The sequence below is a fragment of the Lemur catta genome, chromosome 4 (genome assembly GCF_020740605.2).
Source record: "Lemur catta isolate mLemCat1 chromosome 4, mLemCat1.pri, whole genome shotgun sequence".
Lineage (NCBI taxonomy): Eukaryota > Metazoa > Chordata > Mammalia > Primates > Lemuridae > Lemur > Lemur catta.
In genome coordinates, this window is record NC_059131.1 from 54,959,090 (window position 1) to 54,974,451 (window position 15,362).

At 39.4% G+C, this 15,362-nt stretch overlaps 1 protein-coding gene across 6 annotated transcripts in view; it reads right to left on the reverse strand.

Annotated features, from left to right (window-relative positions):
* Positions 1 to 2,588: 2,588 nt before the first annotated feature.
* The window catches only part of PAIP2B (poly(A) binding protein interacting protein 2B), a 65,753-nt gene continuing 52,979 nt past the window's right edge, over positions 2,589 to 15,362 (reverse strand). For all 6 annotated transcript variants that reach the window (XM_045549819.1, XM_045549824.1, XM_045549820.1 and 3 more), the window contains 2 exons: positions 9,110 to 9,286; positions 2,589 to 8,131 (listed from right to left, as the gene is read on the reverse strand). In XM_045549819.1, coding sequence (XP_045405775.1) covers positions 8,075 to 8,131; positions 9,110 to 9,286 — 234 coding nt within the window. In that variant the 3' untranslated portion in view covers positions 2,589 to 8,074. The remainder of the gene's footprint in view (positions 8,132 to 9,109; positions 9,287 to 15,362) is intronic.

A 15,362-nucleotide genomic window follows, 5' to 3' on the forward strand; every position in this document is an offset into this window, starting at 1 on the left:
TGGATACGAGGGATCTAGGTTGTGCCCTCCTTATGAGAATCTAATGCCTGATGACCTGAGATGGAACTGAGGCAGTGATGCTAACACTGGGGAGCAGCTGCAAATACAGATTATCGTTAGGAGAGAGATTTGACTACACAATAAAATGTAATGTGCTTGAATCATCCTGAAACTATTCCCTTCCCCTTGCCGCCTACCCCCAGACCCCAGTCCTGTGGAAAAATTGTCTTCCATGAAGCCAGTCCCTGGTGCCAAAAAGGTTGGGGACCACTGCTTTGAGGGGTCTTGGATACACTAGCTTGTTGCCCAAGTCAGATGACACTTCTTTTACAGTAGCATTCATATAGAACAGAACGGCAATAGCTTTCCTCCCATTAGCTCTAGACAGGGCAGCAAGCTGGAGCTCTGAGCAAAAAGAACTAAAATCAAGTCCCTTCCAAAAGGACAGCCAGTCATCTTCACATCCAGCCATGACCAAACCACTGGGGTCCAGCACTCAGCAAGTCTCCAGTCCATCACCTGGTAAAAAGCTTGCAAAGAGAACAAGGACCCAGCAGAGGTGCCTTTGCTGTCCCATAGTTCTTTTTTTTTTTTTTTTTTGAGACAGAGTCTCACTCTGTTGCCCAGGCTAGAGTGCCGTAGTGTCAGCCTAGCTCACAGCAACCTCAAACTCCTGGGCTCACACGATCCTCCTGCCTCAGCCTCCCGAGTAGCTGGGACTACAGGCATACGCCACCATGCCCGGCTAATTTTTCTATATATATTTTTAGCTGTTTATATAATTTCTTTCTATTTTTAGTAGACGGAGTCTCGCTCTTGCTCAGGCTGCTCTCGAACTCCTGAGCTCAAATAATCTGCCTGCCTCTGCCTCCGAGAGTGCTAGGATTACAGGCGTGAGCCACCACGCCCGGCCCCATAGTTCTTATTGAGTTATTAATGAGTGGTGAGCTTTGGAGATTTTTAAAAATATGCTCTTACATTGAGGATCAAGCAGTATTTCGGTGAAAAGAGTTTATAAATACTGAGACCTACTTACATCCTTTAAGTTCATGACAATCACCCTGTGTCTAGACTCTACAATTACAATTGGACAGTGGAGGTTTTAGAGCAGAGTGAGGAGCACATCTTTTTTAGACCCAGCACATAGTGTTAAGTAAATGTTAGTTGAAAAAATAAAGGCAATATTTAAAACTGTAAGGTCAGATGTGTTCCTATCACATGTAAGAGATGTGATGAGGTTATTCCTCAGTAAGGCTCTATTACACAGATTTTAGTGCTGAAAATTGTAAGTGATTTTTGATGAGTTTCTCCCTGTTTAATTTTAAACTTACACTCTTCTTTCCCCAACAAGATGTCAGGAGCAATTCATGAGATTCTATACTACCAAGGTATTAGAGATGTATACATTCATCCTATTTGAGCTCGTAACAGCCCTGTGACAAGGCAGAAGAGCTTGGAACAAGCACTGGACTTGAATGAGGCTAGCCCTGCCTTTACCTGTGTGATCTCATGGACAGCACAGCCCCACCTGTCTCATTTCATTCAGCAAACATTTATTGAATGTCTTCTAGATGTGATAGCGCTCTATGGATTAAAAATATACTTTCAGTTACTGAAAATTCACGGAACTGCACACCTAAAATATCTGCACTTTTCTATAATGTATTATACTTCAATGAAGTTTAATGAAATTAAAAAAATGAATACATCATTCATATCTTTGAGGATGTTACACTCTAATAGATCAGCCCTATATACACATAACTATAACTACGGTATCTCAAAAAGTTATAAGTAGGCAAGTCAGCTCAGATTTCCCTGCCCCTGGTTTTAGGAAGAAGGCAAAGAAATGATAGGGCTCAAAGTAAAACCAGTGTGCCCTGGTCTGGTCCTGTATCTCTTTATCATATGATAAAGCCCCTCAAGAAATCACTGGGAGATTCAATAGGTGTAAATTAAAGTAAGTCTCAGTCACCCACTGTTGCCTTCACAACAGCAGGGACTACCACTGCATGTTAACCCAGTAGCCTCCAATGCCTAAGACAATGTTTGGTGCATTGCAGGCTCTCAAACTTGTTCAGTAGTTGAAAGGGAGTGCCAGAATCCCTTCATTCGATTTCTAGGTAGGGGTCAGTTTTGTCTGGAAACAGGCAAATGACAACTATCCAGTTTCCTTCTAGCCCAAAGATTCCCTGTTACTATCTCTTCATTCAAAGCTGTACGTATCATTGCCACCATTGGCTACCATGTATTAAGTGCCTATTATGTGCCAGGCAGTATTTCAAAATTAAATTCTAATTTTCATTATAGCTTGGTGGGGGAAGAGGTGTCATACCTTTACCAATAAACAGGTTCAGGCTGAAGGCACAAAGAAAATAATAAAGGTGAGATTCACTTACATCTGTGACTTCTACACACATGCTTTTTACCACTTTGTAACCCTATTTGTAAGGAAAATTATGCAACTAAAACTGTGATCCATCTTTAGACAAAACGTCTCTCACACACATAACACCACACATATCCCCCCCGCCCAGTATGATATTTCATGCCCCTTCCTTAGGCAAAAGGGTACCATTGCTAGCAAATGCATTTTATTTTCATTTTATTGAGATTTTCAACAGCTGCCATTTAGTTTGTATAGCAAATTTTTTACAAAGTAACTTTTTTCCATTTTTGATATTTTTATGAAAATTATTTTCTTCACTTTTAAAGCCTTGTCCCTCCCCCAAAGAAGGATTAATAACTACCTACCATGTAATGATTATTTAGGAGAAAACCAAAAGCAAAAACAGCTTTTAAACACTTGTGAAACAGGGATAAGGGTCAAAAGTCCAGACTTTCTGAGCCTGTTGGAGGTGCCGTCGGCACTTCACCATCCACTCCCACCGCTGGGCAGCCATACACAGGCCCTCTGGGCTTCTTGTTCCAGAAGCTCCACTACCTCTCCCTTCTCTGCCTTTGCTGTGGGTCCCCCTCCCTCAAATCTATACAACAAAGGCAGCACAATCTTTAATACATGTTTAGCTCTGTAAATGGAGACATAATACTCTATTCAGAAGTTCAGAGATTTCCCCTGTCCAGTCTGAGGGAGGAAACAATACCCAATACAGAATCGATGGTTTCACTTTCTTGTCCACTCAAACACATGCTCATACTCATTAAATGGATTTATCAGGTGTGTTAAAAATCCTGACATGTAGTAGCACAAAAGTTCCTTATAAAAAAGAAGTTGCAAAATTATTTAAAAAATTCTGCAGCAGTTCAGGCTCCTTATGTGGAGCTTGGGATGACAAAGCAGGTTCTGATAAGTAGTTCTTTTGACATGCACAGCAGCTTCCCCTACAAGTCCTATGTTCGAGGGTTCCATTTAGACCACAAGAAATTGAAATCCAAGTTTAAAAGGGTCTCTGCTGACAAAATGTGGTTATCTATCAATGAAATACTACTCAGCAATAAAAGGAATTACCAAAACATATTACATGTCATGGATGAACCTCAAAAATATTGTGCTAAGTGAAAAGAGCCAGATGCAAGAGACCACATGTTGTATGATTCCACTGATACAAAATGTCCAGGAAAGGCAGATTTATAGAGACAGAAAATAATACTAGATTAGTGGTTGCCTAGAGCTGGGAGTGGCAACAGGGATTGACTGTAATAACAAATATGAAGGATCTTACTGGAAGGGATGAAAATGTCCTAAAACTCAGTAATGGTTATGTCTGCACCACTAAAGAAAGTTACTAAAATCACTGAATTGTACACCTGAAATGAATTTTATGGTATGTTAAAATATGCCTCATTAAAGTTGTTTTTTTAAAAAAGGACTCCCCTGCCTCTAAAACCACCCTTCAAGCATTAAATATTTTTGAAGGCTCACAATCAACAGGACAGGATTATTACTTAGTGTTGATTTACAGAGTGAAATATTTTACTATTTTATAGTACATACATTTTAACAACTGTAAATTAGTAAAATATTTCAAAATTTTTACTATTATCTATTTTTTATAGTATTAAGTAGCCTAGAATGTTTATTATTTTTAAGTAAAAGGTAGCTAGTAAGAAGGTAGGATTGGAGAAGAAAGCTCAGCAAATGTCACAGATGAAACTTGACGTAACAAAATCTGAAGGGCCTTTTTCTTTTAAAATATAGTGTACCTGTCCCTTTACACATTTCTCTCTTGTCTCCTGGAAACAGTCAATGTGAATCTCTTGGCTGACACCCTGTAGAGATCAGTGTATCCAGCTGTCCTATTCCCACGACCCCCCTAAAAACCAGACTGGGAACAGCAGCAGGGGTTGTGCAGTGAGGGCAGAAGGCCAAGTAGTACACAGGAAACTTGCATGTTTCCTTGGGTTGGCTTCCCGCTCCCCTGTCCCTGTCACCAATAGCAGCTTCAATACAGAAGAAGATTAAAACAAAGGAAAAAACAAAAACAAAAAACCCTTTCCAAGTTCTGATTAACCAAGTCCAGGGATGAAATTCACAAGGCAGCAGAACGGTGGTGGCAGAAGGTACTCAGGGTACTATACAGTGGCGAGACCAGCAGAACTAATGATCCCAATGGGCAATGAGCAGTGAAATGATTCACATGGGCAACTGTGGGCAGAGGTAGGAGCTCAAGATCCCCTATACACCAAATCAGGATCAATCCTGTTTTCTTCACCCACTTCCCAAACTAATGATGTTTACATTATCCCAGAGAAGAGTGGCCGGGGATAGTCAGTAGGTGGACATCTCCAAATCTTGGACAGATTTGTCAGGTCTCTACTGGTTCCCATATCTCAATATCAACTAAATGCAGAAAGATTATTAGCCTGTAATGGTGGGACCCTTACTGAAGAAGGCCTGCCCCTCCAGTCACAGCAGGGTAGACTGCATGGGGTTTGCAGCAGTCCTAATGCAAGAAGATTCATTCAGGCTGTTTTCTTTGGCTATCTCTTCACACAACTTTTCTCTCTAACATGTGTTAACTGCCAGAGTAGTCACCTGACTTCCTTACTTACCAGCATCTCCAAAATCAGCCAAAACTTTGCCATTATAACAATAAACAATTTGGAAAATGCTGCTTAGTGTTCCACTAAAAACATTTGTTTTTAAGACATGGTTAGCACTACAACCTTAATTAAAGAGACCCCAGCTGCTAGGACTTTGGAAACTAATGAGGCTACAAAGGTCCAGCCTTTCCTTTACGATCTCTTCTGGTTTGACCTTATGTGATTCCCAAGTCAACTCCTGTAGTCAGAAACTGGCCCAAAGACCCAGAGCTGCCTGTGCACAGGCCTAGACTGTATCCTTGAATTTTCTGCTGCAGTTCAAAGGCCTGGAGAAACTGAAAAGGCATTCTTTTGTATTTGTTTTTCCTTGAAGAGAAAGAGAGAAAATTATTTTCATCTTGGAGGTTTAGAGCCAAATAAATAATCAGAATAGTCACAATAATCAGAAATCAATCACTAATAAACACTGGGACCAGCCAGACTGGCAACTGTTAAAAATACGTGTTTCATTTCTATACAAATTCTCAAACTTCCAGTTGCCAATAAAAAAAGTTAGAACAGAGTAGTGGCTGAAATTCAACATCAAAATTATCACTTATAAATACAAACCTCACCATTAAAGGGTAAAGGTGTCCAGCCTGGCTTGCACCCAGAATTTCTCCTATAAGGAAAGTCTGAGACAGACAGAGGCTTCCAGCCTTTCCCCAGTGAAGCTCCAACGAGACCCACAGGCATTTTTTGCTGAGAAAGTGGCAAACTCTAACTATAGCTGAGCCTGTGATGTGGCTGATAACTGTGCTCCCACCTCACAACATAAAATAGACGGCAAAAGAGTTGGGCTACGAAAGGAACTGGATGCACAAGTCTTACATAGTATAAAAGGAGTCACCTTGCTAGCTGCTTCCTGAACCTGGAGTCAGCACACTCTGAATAGGACTGGAACCTCCAGCCCTCAGCTTCCATGCTCTACTGGCAGGAAGTTTTCTTAGTCCTGACCAAATAAGCCTTGTGAAACCATGCTGAAGACTGACATCTGAGATGGACCAGCACAGCAGAAGGAAAGATGAGCCCGTTTCTTTCTGCAATCCTAACACATTTCCAAAACAGGCTAATGGAGACTGAAGGACAAGCAGCCTCGGAAGAGAGAGATTTCCTCTACTCAAGCATTTCCAATGCCCTCTCTTTATCAGAGGCGACAATCCCAGGTAAAAGCTGAACCTGGAATGAAGAAGTTTCTTTATTCATAGCCCTCTCTGAAAAAGAGTTAACAATTTCATTCTCTTGAGGTAGAGGCTTTGGGAATTAACATGTATGTCTGGCCAATACAAGTTCCCTAAGCTACTCTCCTATGACACATGACCTAACAAGGAAGGCCACTTCTCAAATGATGCCATCCTACAGAATCAAGTGAGGAAAAAGATGTGAATTTGTATTTTAAATCTGGCATTGACATTAGTCTGTGGCCATTCAAAAGTCAACAAGGAAACTCATAAGAAAAAGAATTTCTTCAGCTTTCTAGATACTAGTCCTTTCCTTCCAACCTCTGTCCCACATTCACATACTGAATTTACACTGACTTTATTTCAAGTTACACGATCTTTTCCTTATAGGCCTATTACACAGCACAGCAGCAGTCAGACAGAAGCCACTGTCATGCTCAGGCCTCCACAGGTCCTTGTCCTGGGACAATGGCCAGGACTGGATGCACTCTCTTTTACACACTATGCTGCCACCTACATCTCTGCACACAAAGGTAACTCTTGGTGCCCACTTTAGTTCCTTAGAAGTATCAGCAAAAGACCCCAGTGAGTTATAAGCAAGAAAGACAAAAGGGACATACCCAGAGAGGCCAACAACCTAGGAAACTCACAAAGCCGTGTATGTAGGAACAGTAATATTTTATAACGGAAAATATCCTGGAAGGTCAGGTAACAGTCACATGGGTCAAGCAGGACTCACTCTCCTGGGTTGTTTTTGAGTTCCTTTCCACAATTCTGTTAAGATGGCGACAAGCATCCAAACCGAATTGAGCTTCTTGCTAGTGGCCTGAAAAATATATTTCCTTGAAAAATTGCATATGCTTGTCTGATAAAGATACCAGGAGGACCAAGTGTTGATGGGGGCTGGAAAAGAAATAAATTGTCCAAATTAAGACACAACTAACAGGATTCAAAAGGACGACTTCTCTAGCTTCTGCTGATGGCCAGCACAGAAGTCCCCTCACATGCCTTTGGTAACAATATCTTTTCTGAAAAACAGAGTAGGGTGGGGTGGAAAGGAGACAGGGGAATTAACACCATGAGGGAGGAGGTGGCAAATCAACCCTAGTGCTATTACTTGTAAATGGTGAATCTGATGGTAGCTGTAAACAGAGGTTAAGATGGGACAACAGTAACTAAATGACTCAAGTGACAATCATCATCATAGCCCTCCCATTCGGATTATAACTTTTCATCAACCATAAAAAGAGTTACTGTAAATCAAGTACATTAAGTCTGTGTTTTCTCGAATGGGTTCAGGGCAGGGAGACATGGGCTTGGCAGGCCATTGGCAATCCCAGTCCATGACAGGAAACCCCAAGGGTCAGGGGAGTGGAGACTCATGGTCTGGTTGTACCCCTTGCTGCTTCTGCTCATCCCTTTTCCCATCACTTAACATACTCCACAAGTAGCTCTCCAGGTGTTCACTGCCCCTTAAGTATACAGCAGGGTGAGAAGGGCATTTCTTAAACACCCAGTTTTTCTTGGTCAGCTTATTTTGTTTAAACACACACAGCAGAACATTCCTAAAGAAGGGGGAAAAATGCAGTTTCCTTAACTAGAGCTAATTAAAAAACAAAACAAAAAAGGAAACTGCTTCAAACAAAAGTCAGCAGAACAAAAGAGAAATACTCAGAGGCTTGTAGAGTAAGACTGAGCACACTACTCAGAGTCACAGTATCATTAAACCACCATTTCCCTTCCCTGCTGTGTACCCCTCGCCCACCCCACCCCCCTCTTCGGCTCCGCCTTGTTGTGCATCATATCCCCAGATGGGGACAGACAAGTCCTCCTCAAAGCTTTCTGTAGGCTCAGTACTTCACTCCTGGAATAAACTCCTTGGCATCTGGGTTCAGGTTACTTTTGCTCTGAAAGAAGAATGAAAAGATAATATTAGTAAATCCCAAAGCAAGCTGCACTTTAAAACTTATTTTCTCCCTGTTTCTATTATTATCAGTACATTCCCCTTAATTTTAGGGAGAGAAAGAAAGAAAATTCCTTGTAATTAAGGCTGTCATTGATGGGCTACTCTCAACAGGTCCTGTCATACTCACACCTGAGCAAGCTCATCATCTCCTTCCTGCTTTAAACTCCTGTTCCCTTCCTGATGCTTTCCAAAATCACATCAGAGGACTGTAAGTTTGATTCCAAAAAGAATTTTTCAATTCATTGAGTACTTTAACTTCGTGAAAATCAGGGTATTCCATCCAACCACTTTGGTTACCACCTCTGTTTTTTTTTCATCTTTCTGTACTTTCTTTGGTTCTCTACTCCCTCGTGAATATCCAAAACCTTAGCAAGCTGCAGGGCACGATCATTCAGAATGTGAGTTATGTGAGAACTATATTGTTCACAGAATTCTGATATTGCATAAACATGTAAGGAAGGAAATTCATTTATCTGGTTTTATAATTATAAGCGGAAGGTAGCCCCTCAGGATTATGTTCCTTCTAAAATGAGCAAACAATTTTTATAACAGAATCATTCAGAACTATATTAAATACAAATTTGGGGCACAGTAAAGGAGAAGGACAGCAGCAAATGATAATTTGAAAAGAAGTCTCTTCACTGTTCAAATTTTTATCCTTAATCTCAATTCTACTTTGAAAAGCCCACTAGAAAATAAAAGTTGGGATGCTGGCAACAATAATGTTTTCATAGTGCTTTATGAGGGGCAAATGTTTTCAAAGCACCCCCTTATCAATGCCCATATGAGGAGGGAAGAAACAGCAGCTCAGAGGGCTCCAGAGACTTGTTGAAGGCTATAGGGTCAGAATGGGAGTCTGTAACTCCAAATCCTATATTCTTTCCACTACATCCCATGTAGAACTACATATGGTTCTTACCAAAATATCTTCAGAATCATGCCCATCACTGATAGACAGTCCATTCAACTGCTGTTGCAGCTGTCCCATGGCCTGAGGCAGGTCTCGTGACGGAATAAACCAGTCTTGGTCTTCTTCATCCAGCATCTCCTGGAAGCAGCGGTCCAAAAAGTCTTGCTCCTGCAGCTCCTCCTCAACCTAGCAAGCAAAGGGAGCAGCTCAGACTTACTGTCTCAGTGGGACTCATCCCTTCCAGTTTTTTCTCCACCTCTTTCCTTCAGAGGTTATTACTCTGCAATTAAGAATGTTCTCGTGTGAGATCTAAGAATTAAGGTGCTTCTAATGACTGGCTAGATAAAATGTAATTTTTAGTTTTTTTCAACCAAATTCCATCAGAAGACTGAGGAAATCGTTCAAAATAGCAGAAATTCCAGCTCTTCATAGATCATCTAAGATCTCTTATATATGACACAGATATTTTCCATTTAGATAAATGATACTTACGGAAAATCATTTTATTTATTTATTTATTTATTTTTTGTTTTTTTGAGACAGAGTCTCACTTTGTTGCCTGGGCTAGAGCGAGTGCCGTGGCGTCAGCCTAGCTCACAGCAACCTCAAACTCCTGGGCTTAAGGGATCCTACTGCCTCAGCCTCCCGAGTAGCTGGGACTATAGGCATGCACCACCATGCCCGGCTAATTTTTTCTATATATATTTTTAGTTGTCCAGATAATTTTTATTTCTATTTTTAGTAGAGACGGGGTCTCGCTCAGGCTGGTCTTGAACTCCTGACCTCGAGCGATCCACTCGCCTCGGCCTCCCAGAGTGCTAGGATTACAGGCGTGAGCCACCGCGCCCGGCCGGAAAATCATTTTAGAGCTTGAAATTCTTTTCTCAATCTTGTTAAGATGCAACCCTTCCTAACTTTCCCATTTTACAAAAAGTATGAAAAAGATACGGGAAGGATGTTACTAATGTACTACCTAGATAGTAGAGATTAAATAAAACCAGTTCTCTCAGCTTCTGGCCCACTTTTTGGGTCTTTGGTAAAAAAGACCCCCAAGGGAGAAAAACACTTTCAAAACCTTTGAAAGACTTTATTAAAGAATACTTTTCGGCACACCACTAGAAAATTATATAATCAATGGAGTATATTCTTTCAAAATAAGATGAAATACACAAATATTTAAACAACTCCTTATTTCTTAAACATTGCCCTAAACCAAAGCAATGTATATCTAGGATATTTTACACTTCTTTGCATACATTAACTCTTATAAAGAGTGTGGTTCACTCTGCAGATTTTAGTGTGACTGACAGGCCTCTTGCTTCACATTTGGCCATTTCTTTCCTGCAGGCTGCCTGGTGACAGATTCATAGCTCACCAGCGCCACCACCAGAAGGGAGGTCAAGAAAAAATAATTACCCAAATTAGCCTATAAGGTTACCTAAAGAATTCAGAGGAAAAGTCACTGGTAGCAAGACTTAAAAATAGTATTTTGTCCAGGCACAATGGCTCATGCCTGCAATCCCAGCACTTTGGAAAGCCAAGGTAGGAGGATCACTTGAGGCCAGTTTGAGACCAGCCTGGGCAACACAGCAATATATCGTCTCCACAAAAAAATTTTTAAAAATTAGCCAGGTGCAGAGTCTTGCACCTATAGTCCTCACTACTTGGGAGGCTGGGGATGGAAGATTGCTTGAGCCCGGGAATTCGAGGCTGTAGTGAGCTATGATTGTGCCACTGCACTACAGCTGGGTGGAGTGAGACCCTGTCTCAAAAAAAAAAAAAAAAAAATAGTATTTCAACATTACAATCAGCCACACATTTTCTGATCTCAAGTAAATTAGATCGCTATACAGTGCTTAAATAACAACAATAAAATATTTCCTAGCCACAAGATTTAACATGAGTCAGGTGGTCTGGATAGAAGACCAAACCAGCCACAACATTCCTTTAAGCCAAAGCCTAATCCAGAGTAAAGCCCTAACTCTCTCTAATTCTATAAAGGCTGAGAGAGGTGAGAAGGCTGAAGAAGAAAAGTTTGAAACTAGCAGAGGTTGGTTCACAAGATTTAAGTCTCTATAACATAAAAGTACAAGGTGAAGCAGCAAGTGCTGATATAGAAGTTACCTAAAAGTTCTAGCTAAGAGAATTGATGAAGGTGGCTACACTAAACAACAGGTTTTCAATGCAGACAAAACAGCCTTCTATTAGAAGAAGATGCCATCTAGAACTATCATAGCTAGAGAGGAGTCAATGCCTAGCTTCAAAGCTTCAAAGGACAGGCTGACTTTCTTCTTAGGGGCTCGTGCAGCTGATGACTTTAAGTTAAAGCCAATGCTCATTTACCATTTTGAAAATCCTAGGGCCTTTAAGAATTGTGCTAAATCTACTCTGCCTGTGCTCTATAAATGGAACAAGAAAGCCAAGATGACAGCACATATGTTGACAGCACAGTTTACTAAATATTTTAAGCACACTGTTGAGACCTACTGCTCAGAAAAAAAGATTCCTTTCAAAATATTACTGCTCATTGACAATGCATCTAGTTATCCAATAAGCTCTGATGGAAATGTACAAAGAGATTAATGTTGTTTTCATGCCTGCTAACACAACATCAATTCTGCAGCCCACAGATTAAGGAGTAATTCTGACTTTCAAGTCTTACTTAAGAAATACATTGAGTAAGGCTATAGCTGCCATAGATACTGATTGCTCTGATGGATCTAGGCAAAGCAAATTAAAAACCTTCTGGAAAGGAATTCACCATTCTACATGCCATTAAGAACATGTGTAATTCATGGAAGTAGGTCAAAATATCAGCATTAACAGGAGTTGATTCCAATCCTCATGGATGACTTTGAGGGGTTTAAGACTTGAGTGGAGGAAGTAATTGCAGGTATGGTGGAAATAGCAAGAAAACTAGAATTAGAAGTGGAGCCTGAAGATGTGACTGAATTGCTGCAATCTCATGATAAAACTTGAATGGACGAGGAGCTGCTTCTTAAAAACAAGTAAAGAAAGTGATTTCTTAAGATGGAATCTACTCCTGGTAAAGATGCTGTGAACACTGTTGAAATGACAACAAAGGATTTAGAATATTACATAAAGTTAGTTGATAAAGGAGCAGCAGGGTTTTAAGAGGATTGTCTCCAATTTTGAAACAAGTTCACTGTGGGTAAAATGGTATCCAAACAGCATTGTATGCTACAGAGAAATATTTTGTGAAAGGAAGAGTCTATCGATGCAGCGAACTTCATTTTTATCTTTTTTTAATTTTAAAATTAAAAAAAATTTACTTCCTATATAGAGACAGGATTTCACTACGATTCAAACTCTTGGGCTCAAGTGATCTTCCCACCTCAGCCTCCCCAAGTAGCTGGGACTACAGGCACGTACCACCGTGCTTGGCTCTATTGGTGTCCTATTTTAAGAAATCGCCATAGCCGCTCTAACCTTCAGCAACCACCACCCTGACCAGTCAGCAACCAACAACATTGAGGCAAGACCCTCCACCAGCAAAAAGATTATGATTTGCTGAAGGCTCAAATGATGGTTAACATTTTTTAGCAATAAAGTATTTTTTAATAAACATATGTACATTGTTTTACACATAGTGCTTTTGGACACTTAACAGATTACAATATAGTGTAAATATAACTTTTATATGTATTGGGAAACCAAAAATTCATTTTATTGTGTTATTTGCTTTATTGTGGTAGTCTGGAACTGAATCCACAATATCTCCACGGTATGGCTGAAATTTCATCGTACCAGTACATATATTAACAAGAAAAAATATAAACTAAGAAACACAGTTCAGATGCAGAAGGTCAAGATGCCTTTCTAAAAAGTTTTTAGAGTTTACATTCTTGCCATTATAAAAATTTAGAAAAAAAGGGAAAATATCCATTATATACAATTTTGCCACTCAGATATAAGTACTCTTTATCTTCTAGTACATTCCTTTCCATTGTTTCTTGGAGTATAACTTTCATCATGTACAGTAGTGTAGAAAAAAATTATATTCGCAAGCTGGGCATGGTGCCTCATGCCTATTATCCTAGCAACTACTATATAGCTTTGGCCATATCCCTCAGATTTGATATTAATATTTTCAGTGTCACTAATTTTCATATCATTTGTAACTATGGTTTTGATATCCTCTTTAACCCAAGTTTATTGACAATTGAAAAATTTTTTTTCTGAATAGTTCATGATTTTTTGCTATTAATTTAATTCTCCATGGCCAGAGAATATGTCTGTACAATTTGTACTTTATAGTAAAGTTTTCTATGCAGCCTGATAGATAGATAATGGCTTTTTATAAATGTTCTAGTGGTATTAAAAATAATGTATTTGCAAACGTTGATATATATTAATTAAATCAAGATTCTTTTATATAAATGCTCCATATTCTTATAATATTTTGCCTCTTCAATCAGTCAGAGCATCTAGTACATTATCTGGCTCAATAAATACTTGCTGAATGAATAAATGTATAAAAATTAAGGTCTCCCACTAAGATGTGGATTTTTTTTTTTTTTTTTGAGACAGAGTCTAACTCTGTTGCCCAGGCTAGAGTGCCGTGGTGTCAGCCTATCTCACAGCAACCTCAACCTCCTGCTCTCAAGCAATCCTCCTGCCTCAGCCTCCCCAGTAACTGGGACTACAGGCATGCGCCACAATGCCCAGCTAATTTCTTTCTTTTTTTAGTAGAGACGGGGTCTTGCTCTTGCTCAGGCTGGTATCAAACTCCTGACCTTAAGTGATCCTCCCACCTCGGCCTCCCAGAGTGCTAGGATTACAGGCATGAGCCACCGTGCCCAGCCTAGGATGCGGATTCTTTCCTGTTACAACATTTTTCCTTTATTTCATTGCTATGTTACTTGAAAAAACATTCATAAATATAAAATCTTCATTGTGGAATTTATCTTAATGAGATTTAATAGTTTTCCCTTCAATTTCCACTTTGTCCAGTATTGATATTGCTTTTTTTGTGTTTGAAATTTCCTGGCATTTTCTCTTCTCATTCTTATGTTTTCCCTTTCTGAAGCATTTTACTTCAGATATTTCTTTTTTTGGGTCTTTACATGTGAACCTTTTTCCTTTATTGTAGAAGTAATCCATTTTCTTTGCTTAAGAATTGAGAAATTAGAACTAAGAAAACCAAATGGAAGGAAAAAAATCGCGCTTAATCTCAACACCCATACATGAATGAATATTGTTGACATTTTGGAATATATCTATCCTGACTTTTACTTACTAAATACCGATGGGAAAATAACAGAAGCTTAGATTTAAAAAGTCTCCTAGTTACAAATGACCCATAAGATTTAAAAGACCCATAAGATTTAAAAATTTACTAAGCATTTTTCATCTTTTTTCATAGCATGGATTGGAGTGAGAGTGTATCTTATAAACTGCATATAATTAGATTCCCCCCACTTGCTCTTTTTTTCCCTTAACCCAATGGAGTCTTTCTCTCTTCTCTCTTAAAAATTCTGTGTGTGTGTGTGTGTGTGTGTGTGTGTGTGTGTGTGTAGGTGTGGAGGGGATATAAACCATTCACAGTTATAACTAGTATGTTAGGTCTTACTTCTCCTCTTTCCTGAGTTATACTTTCTAAAATCTTGAATGGGTGACACTGCCTTTTATTAGAATTTAACTCCTTTTCCCCTCAAAACTACATTTCAATCTAGTTTTAGCAGGCTCACAGTCAATGAAAATCTTTTTAACAGACCGGTGAATGTCACTCCCAGTTTTCAAGGTTATAAGTTGTTTCTATCTTATTCTATGTTTTCTTAGATATTTTATTGGAAAGTCGGAAGGTATTTTATCAGGGTTTCTAGCTAGAAACCAATTTCTTCTTCCTTAAGATCCAATTTAAGGTGTATTATTTGTAAAACCATTTCTGCATTACCATGAAAACTACACTAGTATTGTCATGGGATTGGTGGTGGTAAGAACTGTACAATTCACCATGGTGAAACAGAATAATATATAGGTGTACAGAAAGAACCGACATCAGTCAGATCCTAGATTCCTAAACCCTCCTGGACAGTGAAGGACAAAGATTTCTCTGAAACAGTCAATCCTCTCACTTGAAATCACATAACAGTTTCAAAATAATGTTGGCAAGCTAGTATTACCTGAGAAATATTAGGGTTAAGAGAATTGAACAAACAATTGTTTACCTGTTCAGTCTTCTTAGGGCCTGGTATTTACTGCAATACTAGAAGCTGCCAAGGATATAGCGGTCATTGCT